This window comes from Carcharhinus amblyrhynchos, chromosome 15 (genome assembly GCF_965287045.1).
Source record: "Carcharhinus amblyrhynchos chromosome 15, sCarAmb.v2.hapA, whole genome shotgun sequence".
Lineage (NCBI taxonomy): Eukaryota > Metazoa > Chordata > Chondrichthyes > Carcharhiniformes > Carcharhinidae > Carcharhinus > Carcharhinus amblyrhynchos.
In genome coordinates, this window is record NC_137338.1 from 47,816,274 (window position 1) to 47,841,342 (window position 25,069).

General features: G+C 40.3%; 1 protein-coding gene across 4 annotated transcripts in view; it reads left to right on the top strand.

The window, feature by feature from the left end:
* The window catches only part of LOC145353292 (zinc finger X-chromosomal protein-like), a 39,105-nt gene extending 22,833 nt beyond the window's left edge, over positions 1-16,272 (top strand). For all 4 annotated transcript variants that reach the window (XM_080203910.1, XM_080203907.1, XM_080203908.1 and 1 more), the window contains 4 exons: positions 1,128-1,169; positions 3,756-3,893; positions 7,727-7,867; positions 12,458-16,272. In XM_080203910.1, the coding sequence (XP_080060036.1) occupies positions 1,128-1,169; positions 3,756-3,893; positions 7,727-7,867; positions 12,458-13,653 (1,517 nt within the window). In that variant the 3' untranslated portion in view covers positions 13,654-16,272. The remainder of the gene's footprint in view (positions 1-1,127; positions 1,170-3,755; positions 3,894-7,726; positions 7,868-12,457) is intronic.
* The last annotated feature ends 8,797 nt before the right edge of the window (positions 16,273-25,069 follow it).

A 25,069-nucleotide genomic window follows, 5' to 3' on the forward strand; every position in this document is an offset into this window, starting at 1 on the left:
ATTAAAGACTTTTAGATGAATCAAAATATATTTATTTTTTCCCAAACCTCTTTTGGAATCCGAATCTTAAATTGTAGGCAAATTGGTTTGTTCTGGATGTCAATAATCGTATAGAATACTAATTGCTATTATATCTATACATGTAAAATATTTGGTTTTGTAAAAAAATTACAACTCAGTTTTTGAGTTAAACACTGCCAGTTCTTTTTTAAACAGTAATCATTTGCAATATTTGATTAAACACTGCCAGTTCTTTTTTAAACAGCAATCATTTGCAATATTTTTTGCTGATGTCAGACTTATCAAATTTCATAGAATCGTACAGTGCGGAAGATGCCCACCGAGTGTGCATCAGTACAGAAACTGCTGACTTCCCACCTAATCCCATTTGCCATCACTTGCCCATACCTTGAATGTTGTGACAAGTGCTCATCCAGGTACTACTTAAAGGATGCTATGGTGTGGAGATGCCAGCGTTGGATTGGGGTGGGCACAGTAATAAGACTGAATGTCAGGTTAAAGTCCAACAGGTTTATTTGGTAGCACGAGCTTTTGGAGTGTCGCTGTTTCATCAGGTACGTGATGAAGGAGCAGCGCTTTGAAAACTTGTGCTACCAACTAAACCTGTTGGACTTTAACCGGGTGTTATGAGACTTCTTACTGTGCCTACTTAAAGAATGTGAGACAACTCGCCTCTACCATCGTCCTAGGTGCATTCCAGACTCTCACCACCCAATGGGTAAAAAGGTTTTTCTCACACTTTCCCCTCCTGCCCCTCACCTTGAAACTGTCTCTCCTTATGACTAACCCTTCAACTAAGGGTTAGTTAGTTTATAGCAATTAAGGAGCAGTTTTACTCATTATTGAGTATGAGTAAACTTTACCTTCTTATCCACTGCTCCTTATCCACTCTGCCCATGCCCCTCATAATTTACTGAATTCTGTTTCATAAGTTGCTATGATGGGATTTCAATAAATAGTTTCTGGATTGCTGAGTCTGTACCACAACTAATACATTATAATGCCATGATTAAACATGGGAAAAACCTTTCTTTTAATAATTTAAGATTTGACTATTCTGCATATTTAGTCAAGCAATCGATAATTTCCATTTGCTTATGTCATAGTGAATACAACACAGCAAGAAGAGAACTGCTACCTTCAAACAAGTGAGTACCTTTTTCATTGTTTGTATCCTAAGTAAGTGAGTCGTAGTTTGATCAGCATTGGGATACTGCTTATATGGTCTATTAACCAAATCATTGCTTTATTTTGAGCAGCTTCTTTGAATGTGACTTTTCTGAATTGTAGTCCTCTGGATTTCACATTATACTCAAAATGAGTTAAAAATGTTTATAATATTAGAACAGAAGTTGTAGACAGATATCGCAGTGTACCTGCATAATATCTGTTGAAAGTAATCAAATAAATGATTTCTATGCTGGTAGATCCCCTGTGGTATCAGTTATAGCCAAAAATTTGAAGAAAAAAAATTACAATCACATAAACACTAATTGGAATTGCCACTTTATTGAGGGAATCAAAGCTTAACCGAAAGCAAGTACCTAAAGGTGGGATTTTCCGGTCATTCCCACCAGTGGAATCTTGCAGTCTGCCGACAGCAACCTCCCACCATTTAAATGAAGACATTTTTCATCAGCTCTGTCCTGTATGCTGGCTGTTTATTCTGAGACTGTGATTCATGTTCTAGATTCCCCATACAGGTGAAACATCCTCACAGCATCTACCCAGTCAAGCTTTTTTTATATGAATCAATGAGATCACCTTTCATTCCTCTAAGGAAAATAAGTCTATGTTTTCTGAAACTTGATTTTTGGATAGAAATGATTGCTAATCCCCAGAAATCAATTAAAAACCAATTGAAATGTCACATTCATTTATTTGGATATAAAATAATAAATGAATGAATGAAGAACTGGAAGAAAAAAAGAATCAGGCACCTAAGCGAATAAAAATGTAATTCTTGCTGCTGGACAATCGAAGCATTAAAGGCTGGATACTTGAAAGTCAACAATTCAGTGTTATATTTAAATAGTGATGTATTCTTCCCACCACGTGCCAATCATTTCCATGTTAATGGAGGTAAAGTTTACTCATACACAATAATGAGTAAAACTGATCCTTAATTGCTATAAATATTAAAGTTTCACTCCCACTGATTATCAAAGTGACTCATTGTAGTGATAGTAGGCAAAATTTTGAGATAGGCCGAAGTAAGTGTTGTGAAAGTGTTATAAGCCAGGCCAAAAATTCCAAGGTGTTTATGAAGTTAACCTAGATCATAAGTTTTGAACATTGAATTTGGCATAAGATGTTTCACTCAAGGTGTGATTCAACTGACCCACTAGGAAATAACAAAGGTTATTTAAGATCATAATTAACTTATAATTTAATAAAAAAGCAATAACTTTTGTCAGCCACAAAAACACAACTATAATATTTGTAAACTTTAACAGCTAAGTTTACTATTCCAAAGTAAACAACCCCAACAAACATGCACCCCGTTCTAGGCTTGGTGCAGAAAGCAAGTATATTCACATGATGCTTGATCTTGCAGTTTTCCAATCCCTGCTGTGGATTACTCCTTTTGGATGTTGAATGGAAAATGCTGAGGCTTTCTCTGTCCTGAAACTTTTTGCACACCTTGAGGCACTACAAAGATACTGCTACCTATAGCTTCTAGCTGTGCTTCACAGACAGCAGAATTTTCATTCCAGAGAGACAGAGACTGCTTTGAATCTGTAGTCCCACCAACTTCTGCCAAAATGAAAGAAAAAACTTTGGATTTCTCCTGTGAGAAAAAAACTATCCAAAGATACCACCTGACCTGTCAATCAGTCTCATATCAAAAATTCCTAAAAGGTTCATAAAATTCCAGGACACTGCATTAGGGCCAGATTAAAAAGCACAAAATGCCCATTACAATGCTTCGAGCAACAATTAGAGGACATTGGCTCAGACACCACGGTAACAATAACAAAAAGGCCAGGCCTGCGTTTAAAAAAAACTGCAGAGAATATCACTAGAACATACTTCTTAAAGGCACAGTAGTATCGCAAAAGGAAAATCTACGTGTAAACAAATTTAAATATGTTAACTGTTGTTTGATAAAACTTGCCCTAAATATTAATGACATACCTGACCAATGAGAATTAATGTTAAAATTGGCTGGATATTGCAACAATAGATCATATATGTGGCTATAGCATGGATGAGAAATGAAGACCAAATTAACACTAGCTGAGGTTATTTGTTAACCTCATTGAAATGACTTTTCTAAGTTGCTATAAAAACAGCAAAACTGATGTATCTGAAGTCAATGAGGGAGGGCTTCATAGTCCGAGATCAGCAGAATCCCTGGTTTAAAACTATGGTTGTTTACATCTTTTCTTTGGAGGTTCCATTGTTAATAGACCAATGCTATGTTAAGATTTAGGCAAAAACATAGAAGTCAAATTCAAAGACTAGAACAAATCTGGACTGCTGTAACATCGCGCCTTTCTGTTTGGGATGGCAATAATGCTGATCAGCTTGTTCAAAACTTTAGTATCACTGAGTCTTAATGATAAAAACAATTAGGTATGTTTACCTGCACAAGTTCCAAGAGGATTGTACCCATATTGTCCTGAAAGATATTGTTTTTATAGTTCGTAGGAATTTATTAATCTAGTTAATATGAAGGAATTGAGAGAGACTTTTCTTCACTCCTCATGCCTGCCTGTTGGTTTTCACAGGTTGTACTGATATTGCAGATGAAGTTTACATGGAAGTCATTGTAGGGGAAGATGATGCTACAGTCGCTCATGAGCAACAAATTGAAGACACGGACATTAGCAAAACATTTGTTCCTGTAGCTTGGGCTACTGCATATGGTAAATATTTTAAGATTTTTTTAAGCAGCTACCCATTAAGATTTATGTAACTAATTTCAAAAATATAGTGGGATTATTATCAGCATTATATTGTACATCTGATTCTGATTGAAAATTTGAAGCGCTAAGAATCTCAGAATTGGGTCCTGGCAGCCATTCTTAAACGTTTGTGAAATCTTTCTAACTCTTTAATATCACCCTTTAACTCTTTCTCTCAACATAGATGCTACCAGAGTTGCTGAGTATTTCCAGCATTTCCTGCTTTCATTTTATAAGTTTCAGTCAGATTTTTTAGCAGTTTTGCAGTCGGAAGGCAATGTTCGAAGGCTACTTGCAGAAGACGCCCTGTGAGCTATTCTCAGAGCTGCATAATCATGGAGTTTCGAGACATTATTATTTCTATGGCAGAGAAATATAGTATGATTTGGCACTGTTGGAATTAAAAGGTTAAGGCTGGAAGGGGAATATTGAATTGAACCATTGAATAGAGGTAAAGAAAATACACAACTTCTTATTTGGGGCCATATTTGGCCATGAAGATTAAATTATGGATGTTACACTGATGCTGATCAAGCTATGGTTTGTTTTAGTTGCTATAGCATATTGTGTAAAAACAATACGAATAGCGACTCTGAAAATGTTAGAAGATTTAAGACCACTTCTAATTTCAGCATAACTATTTTATCAATCAATGTCTGCATGATACCCCTATCCCAACATGCATGCACGTGCATACACACCTTGTTGGAAGCAGTGTATTAATCATTTAACTTGCGACCAAATTATTAATTTCTGGGACATTATTTTATGTAATCTCTAAAATTACAGTAGTATTTACAGCTTCCATATCCATTTTACTATCTTGTGCTTTCTTATTAGCATAATGTTGCAAATGTAACGATTCTTTTAGTTCAATACAAATGGGGGAATTTTGAAACAGTACATAAGACTCAAATTTTTTTTGTGTGCAAGAACAATGAAAATTACAGCACGGCAACAGGTCCTTCGGCTCTCCAAGCCTGCATTGACCATGGTGCCCGACTGAACTATGCCCGACCATATCCCTCCATTCCCATCCTATTCATGTATTTGTCTAGGCACCCCTTAAAAGTCACTATTGTATCTGTTCCCACTACCTCTTCAGACACCCTCCACTGTCTGTAAAAAAAAAAATTCGCTACTTACATCTCCTTTAAAGCTTGCCTCTCGCACCTTAAACCTATGCCCCCTAATAATTGACTCTTCTACCCTGGGAAAAAGCTTCTGACTATCCACTCTGTCCATGCCCCTCATAATTTTCTGGATTTCTATCAGGTCACCCATCAACCTCTGCCATTCCAGTGAGGTCAAACCAAATTTTTCCAACTTCTTCTCATAGTTAATGCCCTCTATACCAGGCAACATCCTGGTAAATCTTTTCTGTACCCTCTCCAAAGCCTCCACATCCTTCAGGTAGTGTGCAACCAGAATTGAACTCTATATTCCAGGTACGGCCTAACTAAGGTTCTATAAAGCTGCAACATGACTTGCCAGTTTTTAAACTCGATGCCCCAGCCAATGAAGGCAATCATGCTGTATGCCTTTTTAACTACCTTCTCGACCTGCATTGCCACTTTCAGTGACCTGTGTACCTGTACACTCGGATCCCTCTGCCTATCAATATTCTTAAGGGTTCTGCCATTTGCTGTATATTTCCTATCTGTATTACACCTTCCAAAATGCATTACCTCATATTTGTCTGGGGACAAGCTCCATCTGCCATCTCTCCGCCCAAGTCTCCAAATGATCTATATCCTGCTGTATCCTTTGATGGTCCTCATCGCTATCTGCAAATCCATCAATCTTTGTGTTGTCCGCAAACTTACTGATCAACCAGTTACATCTTCCTCAAAATCATTTATCTATTATATATAATACAAACAGCAAAGATCCCGCCACTGATCACTGAGGGACACCAATGTCACAGCCCTCCATTCGGAAATGTACCCTTCCACTTCAACCCTCTGTCTTCTATGACCGAGCCAGTTCTGTGCTCATCACTGATCCCATGTGACTTCACCTTTTGCACCAGTTTGCCATGAGGGATCTTGTCAAAGGCCTTACTGAAGTCCATGTAGACAATATCCACTGCCCTACCCTCATCAATCATCTTCATGACTTTCTCAAAAATGCAACCTCCCCTTCACAAAACCATGCTGCCTCTTGCTAATACTCCACTTCTTTCCAAGTAGGAGTAAATCCAGTCTCGAAGAATCCTCTCCAATAATATCCCTACCATTGACATAAGGTCCACCAGCCTGTAATTACCTGGATTATTCTTGCTGCCCTTCATAAACAAAGGAACAACGTTGGCTATTCTCCAATTCTCTGAGACCTCCCCTGTAGCCAGTGACAATACAAGATTTCTCTCAAGGCCCCAGCAATTTCCTCCCTTGCCTCTCTCGGTATTCTGGGGTATATCCTAACAGGCCCTGGGGACTGGTCTACTTTTAATGTTCCTCAAGAACCCTAGTACCACCACCTTTCTGATCTCAATATAATTCAAACTATCTACACATCCTTTCTGAAATTCATCATCCACCAAATCCTTTTGGTGAATGCTGTCACAAAGTACTCATTTAATACCTCACCCACTTCCTTTGGCTCCAACCATAGATTCCCTCCTCTGTCACTGAATGGGCCGACTCTCTCCCTGGCTACCTTCTTGCTCTTTATGTATGTATAAAAAGCCTTGGAATTTTCCTTAATTCTGCTGGCCAGTGACTTTCTTTTAACCCTCTTTACTCCTTGCTTAAATTTCTTTCTGTTTTCCTTTATGTTTCACACTTGCTTCATGTGTTCCCAGCTTTGACAAATGTTTCCTTTTTCTCTTTGACTAGGCACACAATATTTCTCATTATCCAAAGTTCCCCGAATGTGCCATACTTATCCTTCATCCTTACAGGAATATACCAGCCCTGAATCCCAATAAACTTGCACTTGAAAGCCTCCCACATGCCAGATATTGATTTGCCCTCAAAACATCTGTGCCCAATCTGCATTCTTCAGTTCCTGCCTAATACTGTAATTAGCCTCCCCCCAATTTAGCACCTTTACTTGAGGACTGCACTTGTCTTTACCCATCAGTACCTTAAAGCCTACTGAATTGTGGTCACTGTCCCCAAACTGCTCCCCTACTGAAACAGTGACCGCTTAGCCGGGCTTATTCCCCAATACCAGATCTGTCAACATGATTCACTAATTGGACTGTCTACATACTTTTTCAAGAAGCATTCTTGGGTGCTCCTTACAAATTCTGCCCCATCAGTTCCCTCACCACTAAGTGATTCCCAGTCAACATAGGGGAAGTTAAAATTTCCCACCACAACAACCCTGTTACTTTTACACCCTGCCAAAATCTGCCTACAAACAACTGTTTAAACAAAGGATCAAGCACTCATCTAGACCATAGTGGCTAAATATAATGAATTATGAGATAGACTGTTGCCTTATTATTTGTTAAAAGGTAAAGTCGTCATAGTCCCAGGTGACACCACCACCACCTCGCGCCCCCCCCCCCCCCCCCCCCCCCCCCAACCTTTTGAGGGGGAGAGCTGACCGGTGATTTAATCTAAGGATCACCATACTTCAGGCGAGGGGCAAGGTTGAGAAGGTGGGCCTTAATGAATAACTTCAGCCACCACGGGAACTGTTTCTATTGCTTTACGTCACTAACCAACTGTCCAGCTAATTATGACAATACATCTGTTGCATTTTTCAAATGAATTTGAGTATCCACATAAAATATGTAAGTGAACACTAGATACAGATTGCCATTTCTTATTCTCTCTCAGGCAACAGTTCTGATGCTGTAGAGAACAAGAATGGAACTGCCAGCCATCTTCTACAAGCAGATGGAACAGCTGAGCTTAATAGGCTGGTAAAACCAAAGTCAAGGAAAAGAAGGAGACTTGAAAGTAGACAGTATCAGACAGGTACAGAATTTTCTTTATTAATACATATTCAGTGTTGACAGTGGAGGAACATTTTTATGATGCTATTTAATAACTGGTCACATTAAACCTAGCAAAATTGATGACATTTCCTATTGACACATTTGCAGAAATTATGTATTCAGTGCATTTTCAAAGCGATTTCTTTTAAGTGTCTTTTGATACCCTTCTAATATTCAATCCACTGAGAACCATCATTCACAGAAAGTAATACTGGAACGTTTGGTCATTCATTTTTGTAGTTTAAAAAAATCTTCCTTAAACCTTTTTAAGAAAGTACCTGTTCTACACTTGACAACTCCTTTGGCAGTGTGACCAAGAACTTGCAATTGGCTGATCAACTGAAGTGTTTATGTCCTGCTGCTTTATGCTCTACTGAGTTTGCGGCAAGCTGTTGCAGAAATATATGTACATGTTTAAGAGACTTCTAATATTGTCCCTGAAGTTAGATTTGACTTAACCAAGATTTGCACTGTGGGAATTTTGTTTATTTGTCATTAAAAATGTCAGTCTCTGTACTTAATGTCATAACACCATCCCAACCCCTGTCTCCTTGCCAGTATGTTGATCTGTTGCCATACACATTGAACACACTCTCAAACCCATGTAATATTGGCAGCAAAACAGTCAAGCCTGCTTTGGAGACTGCCTGGGAGCAGTATGTATTATCTATTGGCAGATGCTGTCCCCTCCCATCCCCTTGTGCTACTTTCAAGTTAGGATGGCACTTGCCAAGGGAACCAAATTCTTGTTCATTCTGAGGTATTCTCTTGTCTTGCCCTGTTATGCCTCATTGGATTAATGTAGTCTTGACGTGATTAATTGAAAAAATTCCAGAACTGGTGCCATTAAGTGAAAATATATGATCCAGTAGTTGTACTACATGTTTTAGTGAAGCCCTTTTGAAGATGCATGCCATTGCCTGTTATTATGTTCTCCACATGTCTTTGTGGGTTTCCTCCAGTTTCTTTCCACACTCCAAAGATGTGCAGGTTAGGTAGACCATGCTAAATTGCTCCTCAGTGTCAAGGTGATTAGCAGGGTAAACATGCAGGGTTACGGGGATAGGGCCTGGGTGGGATTATTGTCAGTGCAAGCTTGATAGGCTAAATGGCCTCTTTCTGCATTGTAGGGATTCTGTGATACAACTTATAGCTGAAATACTGATGCATGTGTATGCACGATCAGAAAAGGGAAAAAAAGGCACGTGAAGCTTTTGGCATAAGTTGTCTTATGAGGAAAGGTTGAGCTGGCTTGGCCTATACTCCTTGGAGTTTAGAAGAATGAGAGGTGACCTTATTGAAACGTAAGGTTCTGTGGGGTTTTAGTAAGGAAGATGCTGAGAAGACATTTCCTCATGGAGGAATCTAGAACTATGGGGCACAGTTCCAAAATAAAGACAGAGAGGAGGTGGAATTTCTTCCCTGAGCATTGTATGCCTTTGGAATTCTCTTCCTTAGAGAACACTGGAGGTTGGGTCATTAAATATATTCAAAGCTGAGTTGTACAGATTTTTGATTGACTAGGTCTTGGGGACAGACAGGCAAGTAAGTGGAGTTAAAACCACAATCAGATCAGCCAAGATCCAATTGAATAGTGAAGCAGGGTCAATAGGCCGACTATTTCTTAAATGAGTGGGATTCTCTGGTCTTCCCTCGGCATTTTTCTTACAGCTGGAAACTTCTGGTCCCACTGCTGCCAGTAGGATTTCCCGTTGACTCCATCCCACGCTGCCAGGAAACCCATGGCAGAGATCTCGTCTCTTCGGCATGAACAGTCAGAAATCTCCAGCCAGTATCATGGTCCTTGTAGCGCTTGGGTGCTTGTGTGTTGGGCAGGCGCCTGCTAAATGGAACAGGTTGCACAAACTTATATTGCCTGTTCCCAGATCTTGTAGGTAGTAATATGAAGCCTGATCACCATCATTGCCTGCCAGACATGCTGCCCTGCTGATTTTTGAGGAGGATACTTCTGAATGGCAAACATTGTAGCTCTCCGTGCACCCACATTGTGCAAGTGTACCTCCAGCATACTAGACATCAAACAGTGAGTTAGGTGCCATCCTATTTATCACTGACACACTGACTATTTTTTTCTTCCTTGTTTATTGTGCCACTCACTAGATATTCAGTGATACACCACACAAGAAGTGACTACACTAAATTAGGGCAAGTGTGATTTGGGGAGTAATATATTAGCATGGATTGAGGATTGAAAAACAGGAATAGTAATTTTCAGATTGGTAGCCTGTAAGTAGTAAGTTACTACAAGGATCAGTGCTTGGTCCTCAGCTATTTAAATCAATGATGTAGATGAATGGGCCAAGCATAATTTTTCCAAGTTTGCTAATGGTACAAAATTGGTTGGAAAGTAAGCTGTGAAGAAAATGCAAAGAAGCATAGTAGGTTAGTTGGGCCACAACATGGCAGATGAAAGATAATGTAGGGAAATGTAAAGCTTTCCACCTTGGAAGGAGAAATAGAAAAGCAGAATATTTTTTAAATGTTGAGAGACTGAGAAATGTAGGTATTCAGAGGGACCTAGATGTCCTTGTACGTGAATCAAAAAGTACAAAGCAAACAGTATGATGGCCTTTATTATAAAGGGATTGAGTAAGAGTAAATTTGACAAGAGTAAATATATCTTACTATGATTATATAGGGAATTGGCAAGGCTCCTCTTGGAGTATATTGTACAGCTTTGACAAAGGGTTACCTGGACTCGAAATGTCAGTTCTTTTCTCTCCTTAACAGATGAGATTTTTCAGCATTTTCCCCTTTGGATACAGTTTTCATCTTCTTACCTAAGCAAAGATATACTTGCTTTAGAGGGAGCATTACAAAAGATTCAAGGCTGGCTACTAAGATCAGCAGGTTGCCCCAAGAGGAGAGATTGAATAGAATGGGCCCATATTCCCTAGAATTTAGACCACTGAGAAAGGATTTCATTTAAATATATAATGCTCTTAAAAGACTTTGCAGGTGAGATGTTCCTGACTGGGAAGTCTAGAATTCAGGATCACAACTTCAAAATAAGCAGTCAGCCGTTGAGAGCGGCACAGTGGCACTGCTGCCTCCTAGTGCCAGGGACCTGGGTTTCCGGGCTTGGGTGCCTTTCTGTGTGGAATTTGCGCATTCTCTACATGTCTGTGTGGTTTCCTCTGAGTGCTTCAGTTTCCTCCCACAGTCCAAAAATGTGCAGGTTAGGTGCATTGGTCATAGTAAATGCATGGGGCGGGGGCGGGGCCGTGTAATTGGGTGGCATACTCTTTAGGGAGTCGGTGCAGATTCAGTGGGACAAATGGCCTCCTCTTGTAGGGATTCTATGATTCTGTGATTGAGCTAAAGAAAATTTTCATCAATAAAGGGTTTGTGGATTTTTGGAATCTCCTACCACAGAGTGCCACGGATATCAGATTATTAAGTATTTTCATGTAGTCACGCTAGAGAATGATAAATCTTTGGACATCAAGGGACTTGAACTCAATAACTGCTTTTGTCTGGAATTGCTGTTAGGTTCAAGTACAGTCCAAATATTTATCCTTTTAAAAATGAATTCTACCTATGAATGGCCACTTGCTTTTACCTCTGTGTTCTTTCAACTATTTCCTAACTCTTTGGCCCATCCCCTTCCTCACTCCAGATAGGCTTTCAATTTTAGTTGCAATATGTTCAGTGGCTGGAACTCCACGCTTCTAATCCAGTTGGTGGAGAAGTTAAATTTTTCCCTGCTTGAAGAGATCTGAAGGGCAATGTTGTTGTTTTTAAGTTACTGGCTTTTCAAATTTATATTGATCCTTTTAAACAGTCATGTGCCCTTTTAAACCTCCATTCTCTGTTCCTCTTCTTCTGATGGGCCACTGGCTTACATTGATTTATATTTTTAAAGGCCTTTGGTGCTCTCCGGTGGCTCACTTGAACAGTCATTCTTGCTATGCAAACACAAACAGTAATTTTCGGCAGGCTGATCCTAGGAATTTGCATCAGAGTCTATCTAATCCTGTCCAGACCTGTCGCCCACTCTCCAGCAGAGTTCACTGGATTTCTGGCAAGAATGGGATTCATTACTTTCTTTGTCTTGCATCCTAGCTGAAGGATTTTAAAACCAACGGTAACACCACACTGCCAATTTGGCTTAAGTCAGCTAACAAACTACATTGATCATGATTGTGTAGTGCTGTGCTTAAGCTATTGAAATATGAGGGAGGTGCTACCATAGAGCATTTTTGAGAACAGCTGCTCCCCTTTAGATTTTATTTTGAAGAGGTGATTTAATTTGGTTTATTGCACTTAAGGATGAGAAGGTTGCAAATCAAGCCTCTATGATGTTATTTTAAAGTTTACATAAAATATAGTATCTTAAGATTATCACGAGGAAGGCAAGAATTAAAATTTAATTTTATAAAATTATGAACTTTTTGTCTTATGAAATGTCAGGTGAAACATGTTGCTATGGAATTCTAGTTTTTGTTCTTGGAAACTCGTAAGCTAATTAACCATACAAAGTAACAGCCACATAAGATATTAATATTTTAGAGCTGATACTGACCATATTTTCTTTATTCTGATCAAGCAATCATCATAGGGCCCGATGGACATCCTATAACTGTTTATCCATGTATGATCTGTGGGAAAAAGTTTAAATCCAGAGGGTTCCTTAAGAGACACATGAAAAATCATCCTGAGCAACTTGCTAAGAAAAAGTACCAGTGCACTGACTGTGATTACACTACCAACAAGAAAAACAGTTTACACAACCACTTGGAAAGCCACATGCTCATGAACAAAGTGGAGAAGACGTATGAGTGTGATGAATGTGGCAAGGGGTTTTCTCACCCGGGAGCACTGGTTTCCCATAAGTTGGTTCATCGTGAAAAGGGAGCCACGAAAATGCATAAATGCAAATTTTGCGAGTATGAGACTGCAGAACAAGGGCTTCTGAATCGTCACCTCTTGGCTGTGCACAGCAAGAATTTCCCTCACATATGCGTGGAATGTGGCAAGGGATTTCGCCATCCATCAGAGCTGAGGAAGCACATGCGTACGCATACTGGAGAGAAACCCTATCAGTGCCAGTACTGTGACTACAAATCGGCTGATGCTTCAAACCTGAAAACCCACATGAAGACAAAGCACAGCAAGGATCTGCCATTTAAATGTGAGCATTGTTTGATGACATTCACAGACGCCAAAGAACTGCAAAAACATGCCATCATGCATCAGGGACATAAAACCCACCAGTGCACACATTGCGATCACAGAAGTTCCAACTCTAGCGATTTGAAGCGCCATATTATTTCAGTCCATACTAAGGACTACCCCCACAAGTGCGAGGTATGTGACAAGGGCTTTCATCGACCCTCCGAGCTTAAGAAACACATGTCAACTCACAAGGGTAAAAAACTGCACCAGTGTAGGCACTGTGACTTTAAAATTGCAGACCCTTTTGTTCTTAGTCGTCATATTCTTTCAGTTCACACCAAGGATCTGCCGTTCAGATGTAAACGTTGTAAAAAGGGCTTTCGGCAACAGGTTGAGCTTAAGAAGCACATGAAGACCCACAGTGGCAAAAAGGTTTATCAGTGTGAGTACTGTGAGTATAGCACTACCGATGCCTCAGGCTTTAAACGGCACGTTATTTCGATTCACACAAAGGACTATCCACATCGTTGTGATTACTGCAAGAAAGGCTTCCGAAGGCCATCAGAAAAGAACCAGCATATCTCTCGGCATCATAAGGATGCTGTTTTGGTCGAGGGGTTACCATGAACTATTTTGAAGTTAGGAAGCAGCTGCTTCAAGTACATCCATTGTACGATAAATAATATTTGTGTACATTCATTGTTAAAGACTTAGAAGTTAAGTTCACTCTGATAATTGAACTAACTTTTCCCCTCTCCATTTGTATTGTGTCATAGATTTGAGATCTAGCCTAAATTGAAAAGTTATATGTCCTCTGACTTAGCAATCCATTAAATGGACAATTTTTTTGCAACGTGATGTCAGCTCTTAAGAGATGAATGTAATAAACTAGTTGCAACCAATCAGCTACAGTTTTTGGTCCCTGCCATTATATAATTACTGGACCCCAAATGAGCTATTTTCCATGAGTACAATTTAGCTTCTGATTAATTATTGATGGCAAATGTGGTCCTTTATTAGTTTGTATCATTGCTCAGTTTTGTTGAAGTGCTACAGTTTATGTGCTTGCCTGCTTATTGACTGACATCCATGTTGTCAGCACATCCTTCTGTATTTTGAAATTTCATTTGGTGTTTAGGCTGTAGTTATATTTTTCCACTTGCGCTTCTGATGCTGCAGTGTATTATGGTAATAGTATGTTTTCAGTCCTTATCTGGATTTAAATTTTTATTACAATTTCACCTTTTTAAAAAGAGAAAAGAACCCTTGACTGACGTATCCTTGAGACTAAAGGCCTCTGCCTGACTGCATTTTACCTGTTTTTCCAGATGTGCTTCATTCCTCCGTGTCAAGTGTGGTCTAGCAATGCATTGTTGTGGCAGAATTCTCTCAGCTAATTGAGTTTTCCATATATTGTGTAAAAAAAAAAGACATGCCCATGTTTTTACAAGTGTACACATTTTTCCAGAATTATATTTTGCCAATGTCTTTATCTTGTAAAAATAAAACAAATAGCGCTATATGTTTTTTAAAAAAAAGTTCCGTGCTTTCTGTAGTATACTGCAGCTTGATCTTAAAATTAGCAGTTTAAAGTATGTATGTATTAGTAGTATCTGTTCTGCATGAGCTGCAAAATCTATATTTTAATACAAAGCTCCAGTTATGGCATATCCTGCTTCACACGTTGTACCTCCATCTGATCATAAATGTGGGGGGGAAGGGGGTGGTAGGTTTTTCAGAGGTGTTTTCTACCTAATTAAATACTTATAACACAAAATACAAAATAAAAAGGATGCAACTTTAAAAGCTTTGAGAAACCACCTTTGGGTTAAATACAAACTGAAATCATCTTCTGAAGCAATCTTCAAATACAGTTTATTCGCCTGATAAAATTGGAAGTTTAAAACAAGTGAGTATAATTCAGGAATTTCAGGTTTGTATATTTTTTGAGGTTCAAGAAAATGTCCCACTTATAATTTCTACAGCATTCTGCAAGGTTTGAAGTGTAAAAGTTGGCCTCTGATATATACTAGCAACATGTAAATTGAAATAACTTCAGATGGAAGACTGCTGCAACTTATTACGTAACTGACAAAACTCTTAATTCCTCTGCAAGACTTTAGATGTCTTTAGCTAAAAATGGGGGAACAGACATTATTTAAAAGAAAGTGTGATACAAGTCAACATTCCATTGCTGTAAAAGATTTTTTTGGAAGTGCAGGGATTAACCATAAACAAAATTCTTCAGAAACCAATCATGTAATTTAAAGCAGCATACTTATTCTTGAGAAAATTGCTTTTAAACAGTAAATCTGTTTGAAATCATTCCAGAATACTTTGGCCTGTGAGGATTGCATTTTTTGAAAACTAACTGTTGCATTTAACCCCCTTCCTTCCCTACTATAAGATATACAGCTATGCTGTTTATTTATTTTGAACATGCTTTTTGCAGTGCACTAAGGTTGATCGTACATAGCAGTTATATAAATGATCTATTGTTTCATTTGGCTATCTTCATTCCCTTCTTTTTAAATTGTGAGCCTAATGTTGCAACAATTTCCAGTCTCTCTTGTGCTTTCAAGAAAGATTCATCAGCGCCATTATCCACTGCACCTGGATGAAATTTATTTGCGTTATTGTCTTGTCGGAAACATATTTGGCATTAAATTTGCTATTCTGATACTAGGAACTTTTAAAAAAAAATGAAAATACTTTTCTAACTGTACACTGACATCAGATGCTGTGCTATTGGTCGAGCTTGAACACTCCTCATTGTAGTTGTCATGCCAGAGGCTATGGTGCAGACCATGTTCAGAACTGCCATGGTGCTGCTCCAATTAAGACTTTCAGAGGATAATGAAAAACTGATGGAGATGGGGCAATAAGAGAAAATGTATATGTTTAAAAATTTATTTAAAAAGTGAAAGGCATAAACTGTATTAAAAATGTTAATAATTGCTTATTGTGCAGACATAATTACACACTATGAAAAATGATTTTAGCTGTTAAACAATCTAATTGTTTAATGGATTTGATCAGTTTTTTGGGGCAGAAGAAGGACATATTTGAATGGGTACAGAATTTTTTTACTGGGATAAAATGTAAGGTGTTCGATAAAATGCCAGCTAATTTGAGAAGGAAGCTTTATGTCCCTGTGCCTGTAAACAAAACCATCCTCTGTGATATTATTGTACCTAACAATGTGCTTCATATGATCTGTAAACAAATAAAATTCAGATTATTTTCCTTTGTATTATTTACTGAATTTTCCCACAGTTTTTTGTAAGTAGATCAGTGCTCACTATTAGTAATGAATAGATTTCTGTATAGTTTTTAACAGCTAATAAATCTTTGGGATTATCTAGCAAGTACAACTTTTATAATAAATGTATGCAGGTTACTAGTGTCTTATGTGTATCCATGGTAGGCTACTACATTGCATATTTTGGACTTGAATTTCAATGCTGCAGCCAGGACGAAGATGTCGGATGCCAATCAAGGTCAGTTTTGAACAACTTCAAATAAACATTTACTGAAGAGATTAAAACAGCCTAAATGTGAAAAGGGCAGATCATGCTATTATTGCACTGGGAAGATAGTGGACAGTGCATTCCATTATCTCGCCGAAGTGGCATGGATCAGCAGCACAGTGGTCTGCACCATAGTTCCTTATATGACTGATAGCTGCTTCAGCTGTCATCAGTAGGGGATTCAAAACGAGGAGGAGGTAGTTGCTTCCACCTCCGTCTTTGGCATAGCAGTTACACGAGTGCACTTGGATTATTCTGGCAATTCAAAAGAAAGAAAAGCAACTCTGAAAATAAAGATGTGGACAACAGGAATTTTCAGTCTTGTATGAAAATACAGGTAAATAGAAGCTGGAATATCACTTTTAATCTTCCATCAGTTGGGACAGGAAACATTCCAGAAGTAAATCTTAAAGTTGTGCAAAATCACTTATACAGTAGTGTGAAGAACTCATCTTGAAGGAAACAGCCATAATATCGCAATACAAAGCCCATTAATTTGCCTAACACTGGTAACATCAATCTACAATTGTGTTTATGATCAGAGGATGTACAGCCCCCTTCCCAAAATAAACAATTTTTCAGTTTAATTAATATCCCTCATTTTTAGTGGTAGACTCACATGTATGTACTCAAACAGCTTGAAGTCTGAAACTGGGGAGATGAGTGGATGTTTGATCCAGTATCTAGCACAATAGCTAGGCTGGTAATTTCTCAGTAATTTTTGTCTGTCTCATTGCTCAGTGAAGGTCAGAGGAAAGTCTTGATGCCTATATGCTATTTTGATCTACATTATAACCTTGGATGCCTTTAAGAGTTCAAAATATTCCCAGTACCTGTCTCGGAGCTTCATATCCCTCCCACGTCTGACGATTCTCACCTTCAGCTCCCTCCATGTCATTACCACCTTACCGTAGTATTTCATCCTTTATATTTCCACATATCCCCTATACTATGCAATCAACTTGATACTTCTACACCAATATTGGTGGCTGCAGATCCACACGCTACATTTCTGCTCTGAAACTTCCAACTCAGTTTATTTCACTGAACAACCTCCCAGCTTTTAAAAACCTTAGCAAACTGCCCGTGGCTTGCAATCCTATCCACTTTTCTTCCCCTATCCCAAACATAGCTTTCATCTTTGTGGGTAGTGCTGCTAAATGGAAGATTCAGACCATGGTATCAATTTTCTTGTGAAGCATTTGGTGGTGATCCCCTACACGTGATTGCTTTATAAATGGAAGTTGTAAAATAGATATTACTACAAACTTTTTTTTTACAGGTGTCTAGAATAATGTTTTAATGTGTTTGAAACGCTTCCAGCAATACAGAAAGCCTGAGCTTCCAAGAACCCTGAAACCGGTTTGTTTTAAAGTTTATTTATTTGTGTCACAAATAGGCTTACATTAACATTGCAATGAAGTTACTGTGAAAATCCCCAAGTTGCCACAACCCATGCATGTTCGGGTACACCGAGGGAGAATTTAGCATAGCCAATGCACCTAACCAGATTGTGGAAGGAAACTGGAGCACTTGGAGGAATGCACGTAGACACAGGGAGAATGAACAGATTCCAGACAGACAGTGACCCAAGCCAGGAATCAAATCTGGGTCCCTGGCGCTGTGAGGCAGCACTGCTAGCCACTGTGCCACCCTGTTTGTAGGCTTGCTTATCACAGCAGAACAGACTTCAGTAAGTGGTGAACTACAGCTCTTAGCCTACATTAAATCCATAAAGTGCAAAAACTTCAAAAATTAGCCTCCTGCAAACATATCAGGGCTTACTGTTTGCAGGATACTCCTGCTTTTGTCCATCAATGGAAAATTACTCAGGCCAAATGTCCCTAAGAATAGTATTTTAGCAAAAAAAGAAAGTAAAATGAATTGGCTTTTTTTCCAAAACAAGATAATGCATGAAATCTGTAACTTTTTTGTTGTGGCTTTGTTTAATAAATGTCACTATGTTCTCTGGGCTGCTGAACAAACTCAGCATATTACACATTAAACTTTGTACCTTTTTAGTTTGAAAAATTTACATCAGCTTCATTGTTTAAGGAGCTTTACCCACCAAAAAATATAATCAGTGAAATTATGAAAGAATTATACTATTGTTCAAGACAGTTCTTCATAAAATGTTGTCAATTTAAACATCTATTAGTAACAGTAATTACTGTTGCAGAAATATGGTAGAATTGAAATATGTAAATTAGTTTAATTGTCTACACTTCATTTGTTTATTGGATAAAATGTTTGCATGAGCACCTTTTTACACTGGCTTTTCATACTCAATCACTGTTATTTTATGCAAATAAATGTTTTGGGCAGTAGCCATTTTACACACCACATGGAACATAGTGTCAGATGTGTGCATGTGTAGCTGGGATTGAGTGAATTTTGATAGCTGTAAGAGCTAGCAACTGAAAGACCATAAAGAATAATAAAAACTCAATTCTAAACTTTGTGCATTATACAATGCACGTGTATCTTGGATGAGTCATTATGGCTTTGAATACTCATAGGAACCCTACAATGCAGAAGGAGGTCATTCACCCCATCGGGCCGGCAGTGACTCCAAAGTGCATCTGACCCAGGCCCACACCCTCATCTTACCCCCCACACGTTTACCATGGCTAATCCACCCAACCCTCTCATCCTGGAAACTAAGGGTCAATTTGGCATAACCAATCCAACACATCTTTGGACTATGGTAGGAAATACATGCAGACATGGGAAAATGTGCAAACTCCACACGGTTACCCAAGGCTGGAGTTGAACCTGGGTCCCTGGCACTATGAGGGAGTAGCGCTAACCATTCTGCTGCTTCAGTTTTAGTGCTTGCTTCTGTGTATATTTAGGAAGACTTGAGAGTGAATTGGAAATCTTTGACTCAATGGCAAAATTATGTGATTTTCAAAGAGGTGAACAAGAAACCTGAACTGATCCCAGTAACAAATGGTATGGTGGCCTTCATAGCAAGATAGGTATGTTTTACTGCAATTATATAGGGTGTTGGTGAGGCCACACCTGGAATATTGGGTGCAGTTTTGGTGACCTTATCTGAGGAAGGATGTCCTTGCTATAGAGAAAGTGCAGTGAAGGTTTACCAGGATGATTCCTGGGATGGCAGGTCAGTTAGGATCATTTTCACTGGAGTTTAGAAGAGTGAGAGGGGATCTCATGGAAACTTATAAAATTCTAACAAGGTTAGACAGGGTAGATTCAGAAAGAATGTTCCCAATAGTGGGGGAGTCCATAACTACAGGTCATAGTTTGAGGATAAAGGGTAAACCTTTTACAACTGAGGTAAGGAGAAATTTCTTCACCTAAAGGCTGGTGAATGTGTGGAGTTCATTACCACAGAATGTAGTTGAGACCAAAACACCTGATTTCAAAATAAAATTAGATATAGCTCTGGGGCCTAAATCGATCAAGGGATATGGGGGTATGGGGGAATTAGGAAATTGAATTCAATGACCAGCCATAACCAAAATGAATGGCAGAGCAGACACAAAGGGCTGAATCTTAGAATCCCTACAGTGCAGAAAGAGGCCATTCGTCCCATCGATTCCCACCTAGGCACTATTCCCATAACCCTGCATATTTACCCTGCTAATCCCCCCCGACGCTAGGGTTTTTATGTAACTCTTACCAGCATGGGGAAAGAGTGCTACAAGCTGAATGGGGCTGCATGGTGGTACAGTGGTTAGCACTGCTGCCTCACAGCACCAGGGACCCAGGTTCGATTCCCGGCATACGTCACTGTCTGTGTGGAGTCTGCACATTTTCCCCGCGTCTGCATGGGTTTCTTCCAGGTGCTCCGGTTTCCTCCCATAGTCCAAAGGTGTGCATGTTAGGTGTATCCGAACAGCTGCCGAAGTGTGGTGACTACGGGATTTTCACAGTAACTTAATTGCAGTGTTAATGTAAGACTACGTGTGACTAATAAATAAACTTCATTGCACTTTTGACCTCCATGAGGAGCAGAAATGCCAGACATGTGAAATTTTAGGGGCCTTGAAAACTCAGATTGAATCCCTATTAGTGTTATTCATGAACACTATGTTCAACACTACAGCTCAGGACGAATGGGAGACTATGAATTAGTATGTGACAACATTTAGCCATCTACCTGAATCTTGTGAGCTTGGGCAACTGAAGAATGATCTCAGGAACAATAGAACATAGAACATTACAGCGCAGAACAGGCCCTTCGGCCCATGATGTTGCGCCGACCAATTAAGAAAAAAGCAATGACCCTCTAACCTAAACCAATCCCTTTCCATCCATAAACCTATCCACGGACCTCTTAAACGCCCCCAAATTAGGCGCATCTACAACTGTAGCAGGCAGGGCATTCCATTCCCCCACCACCCTCTGGGTAAAGAACTTACCTCTGACATCCGTCCTATAACTACCCCCCCTTAATTTAAAGCTATGTCCCCTCGTGCTAGCTTTCCCCATCCGAGGAAAAAGGCTATCACTGTCCACCCTATCTAAACCTCTAATCATGTATGTTTCAATAAGGTCTCCTCTTAGCCACCTTCTTTCCAACGAAAACAACCCCAAATCCCTCAGTCTCTCCTCATAGGACCTTCCCTCCATACCAGGCAACATCCTGGTAAACCTCCTCTGCACCCTCTCCAATGCCTCCACATCCTACCTATAATGTGGGGACCAGAACTGTACACAATACTCCAAGTGCGGCCGCACCAGAGTTTTGTACAGTTGCAACATGACGTTGCGGCACCTAAATTCAATCCCCCTACCAATAAACGCCAAGACACCGTATGCCTTCCTAACAACCTTATCGACTTGATTTCCAACTTTCAGGGATCTATGCACATATACACCTAGATCCCTCTGTTCGTCAACACTATTCAGAGTCCTACCGTTAGCCCTATACTCTACACATCTGTTATTCCTGCCAAAGTGAATTACCTCACACTTCTCCGCATTAAACTCCATCTGCCACCTCTCGGCCCAGCTCTGCAACTTGTCCAAGTCTCTCTGTAAACTATGATAAGAACATAAGAAATAGGAGCAGGAGTAGGCCAACTAGCCCTTTGAGCCTGCCCCGCCATTCAATAAGATCATGGCTGATCTGTCTTGGCTCAGTTCCACATTCCCGCCCTCTCCCCATAACCCTTAATCCCCTCTCTTATCAAAAACCCATCAACCCGCATCTTAAAAATATTTAGCGAGGTAGCCTCCACCACTTCAACGGGCAGAGAATTCCAGAGATTCACCACCCTTTGAGTGAAGAAGTTCCTCCTCAACTCCGTTCTAAACGGCCCCCCCTTTATCTTGAGGCTGTGCCCCCTAGTCCTACTATCCTTTCTGAGCGGGAAGAGTCTCTCCACCTCTATCCTATCCATCCCATTCATCATCTTATACGTCTCAATGAAATCTCCCCTCATCCTTCTAAACTCTAACAAGTACAAGCCTAATTTATTCAGCCTCTCCTCATAGCTCAACCCCCTCAACTCCAGCATCAGCCTAGTAAACCTCCTCTGCACTCCCTCCAAGGCCAAAATATCCTTGCGTAAGTACGGCGCCCAAAACTGCACACAGTACTCCAGCTGCGGCCTCACCAATGCCCTATACAGCCGCAGCAAGACCTCCCTACTTCAATATTCAATCCCCCTCGCGATGAAGGCCAGCATCCCATTCGCCTTCCTGACCACCTGCTGCACCTGCAAGCTGGGTTTTTGCGACTCATGCACAAGGACCCCGAGGTCCCTCTGCACCGTCGCCTGCTGCAGTTTTTCTCCACATAAGTAATAATCCTTCCTACCATTATTCCTACCAAAGTGGACCACCTCGCACTTGCCAACATTAAATTCCATTTGCCATTTCCTGGCCCATTCGCCCAGCCTATCTAGATCCTTCTGTAGACTCTCACCACCCTCCGCACAATTTGCCTTTCCACCAATTTTGGTGTCATCAGCAAATTTCGACACCATACACTCGGTTCCCTCCTCCAGATCATCTATATAAATAGTAAATAGCTGAGGCCCCAGCACCGACCCCTGGGGCACTCCACTAGTCACCATCCGCCAATCCAAATAGCACCCATTGACCCCCACTCTCTGCCTCCTATTTGACAACCAGTCCTCTATCCACGCTAACACCCTACCCCCAACTCCATGCCCCCTTACCTTCTGCAATAACCTCTTGTGAGGTACCTTGTCAAACGCCTTCTGAAAATCAAGAAAGACCACATCCACCGGCTCTCCTCTATCCACCGCCCTAGACACATCCTCGTAGAACTCCAGTAAATTTGTCAGACACGACTTCCCTTTAACGAAACCGTGCTGCGTCTGCTCTATCAAGCAGTTCCCCTCAAGATGCCTCGCTATTTCCTCCTTGATGACAGATTCTAACATTTTACCTACAACAGATGTTAAACTAACAGGCCTATAATTCCCCGCCTTTTGCCTGGCACCCTTCTTAAACAATGGCGTAACATTAGCCGTTTTCCAATCTTCCGGCACTTCCCCGGAATCCAGCGATGTCTGGAAAATAACCACCAAGGCATCCACTATCACCTCCGCCATTTCTTTCAGAACCCTCGGATGCATTCCATCCGGTCCTGGGGACTTGTCCACAATCAGCCCCCCCTCCAGTCTGCCGAGCACCACCTCTCTAGTAACAATAATGTCATCGAGACCCTCCAGTCCTACCACCTGCTTTTCATCTCTATACCCCTCTTCACTATCTACCACTCCTCCGACTTTGGTGTCATCAGCAAATTTACTAATCCATCCTTCTATACCCTCATCCAGATCATTTATAAAAATTACAAACAGCAGTGGCCCCAAAACAGATCCCTGAGGCACACCACTTGTAACCGAACTCCATGACGAATACTTTCCATCAACCACCACCCTCTGTCTTCTATCAGCTAGCCAATTCCTGATCCAATTAACTAAATCACCCTCAATCCCATACATCTGCATTTTCTGCAGAAGCCTTCCATGGTGAACCTTATCAAACGCCTTACTAAAGTCCATATAAACCACGTCAACTGCCTTACCCCCATCCACCTCTTTTCTCACTTTTTCAAAAAACTCAATACGGTTAGTAAGGCACGACCTACCCTTCACAAAACCATGCTGACTATCTCCAATCAATTCATTACTCTCTAAATAACTATAAATCCTATCCCTAATAGTTTTTTCTAATACTTTGCCCACAACAGAAGTAAGACTCACTGGTCTATAATTCCCGGGGAAGTCTCTATTCCCCTTCTCAAACAATGGGACAACATTCGCTATCCTCCAGTCTTCTGGCACTATACCTGTGACCAACGACAACCTGAAGATCAGAGCCAGAGGCTCTGCAATCGTCTCTCTTGCCTCCCAGAGAATCCTAGGGTAAATCCCGTCCAGCCCAGGGGACTTATCTATTTTCAAACCCTCAAAAATATCTAGCACATCCTCCTTATCTACTGCAATACTATCCAGTTTACAACCCTGTAACCCAGTGTTCTCCACAACTACATTTACGTCTCCCTGCGTGAATACCGGAGAGAAATATTTGTTCAGTGCCTCTGCTGTGACAGAAAGTCCGCTGAAAGATGAGAAACCTACTTTCCATCAAATTATTGAAATGTACATGAGCTCTGAAGTGGTTAATCATCACCTGGACAGTATTGCTGGGAGAACTGGCAAGGCATTTTGCACTATGCTGAGAGGCAAGAATAAGTCTTTGAAGCACAAGTCAGTGGTGAAAAGGAAAGAATTGCCAACAGAAATGTTATGTGTGGATTTTGCATGTTCTCCCTGCGTCAGTGTGGGTTTCTTCCTGGTGCTCCAGTTTCCTCCCATTGGCTATGCTAAAATTGCCCTTTAATGTCCCGATGTGTAGTTTAGGTGAATTTGCCACGGTAAATGCAAGGGGTTATGGGGATAGGGCGGGGAGGATGGGCCTAGTTAAGGTGCTCTGTCATAGAGTCAATGCAGACTCAATGGGCTGAATGGCCTCCTTCTGTACTGTAGGAATTCTATGGACTATGGAAGACTCCAGATTAAAAAGGAGGCATGTCTATGGGGGAGAAAATCATGCTCTAACTGCAAGAAACTGAACCACTTTAAAAGGAGTGTTTTGCTGGAAAGAAGAAAAGCAAGTCTATAAAGAGGGGAAGGCGATGGCCCAGTATTATTACCACTCAACTATGGATCCAGAAATTCAGTTAATGTTCTGGGGGCCCAGGTTCGAATCCTGCCATGGCAGATGGTAGAATTTGAATTCAATTAAAAAATCTGGAATTAAGAACCTACTGATGTCCATGAAACCATTGTTGATTTTTGGAAAAACCCATCTTGTTCGCTAATGTTCTTTAGAAAAGGAAATCCGCCATCCTTACCTGGTCTGGTCCACGTGTGACTCCAGAGCCACAGCAATATGGTTGAATCTCAACTGCCCTCTAAACAAGAATAACTAGGGATGGGCAATAAATGCTGGCCAGCCAGCAATGCCCATGTCTCGTGAATGAATAATAATTTAAAAAG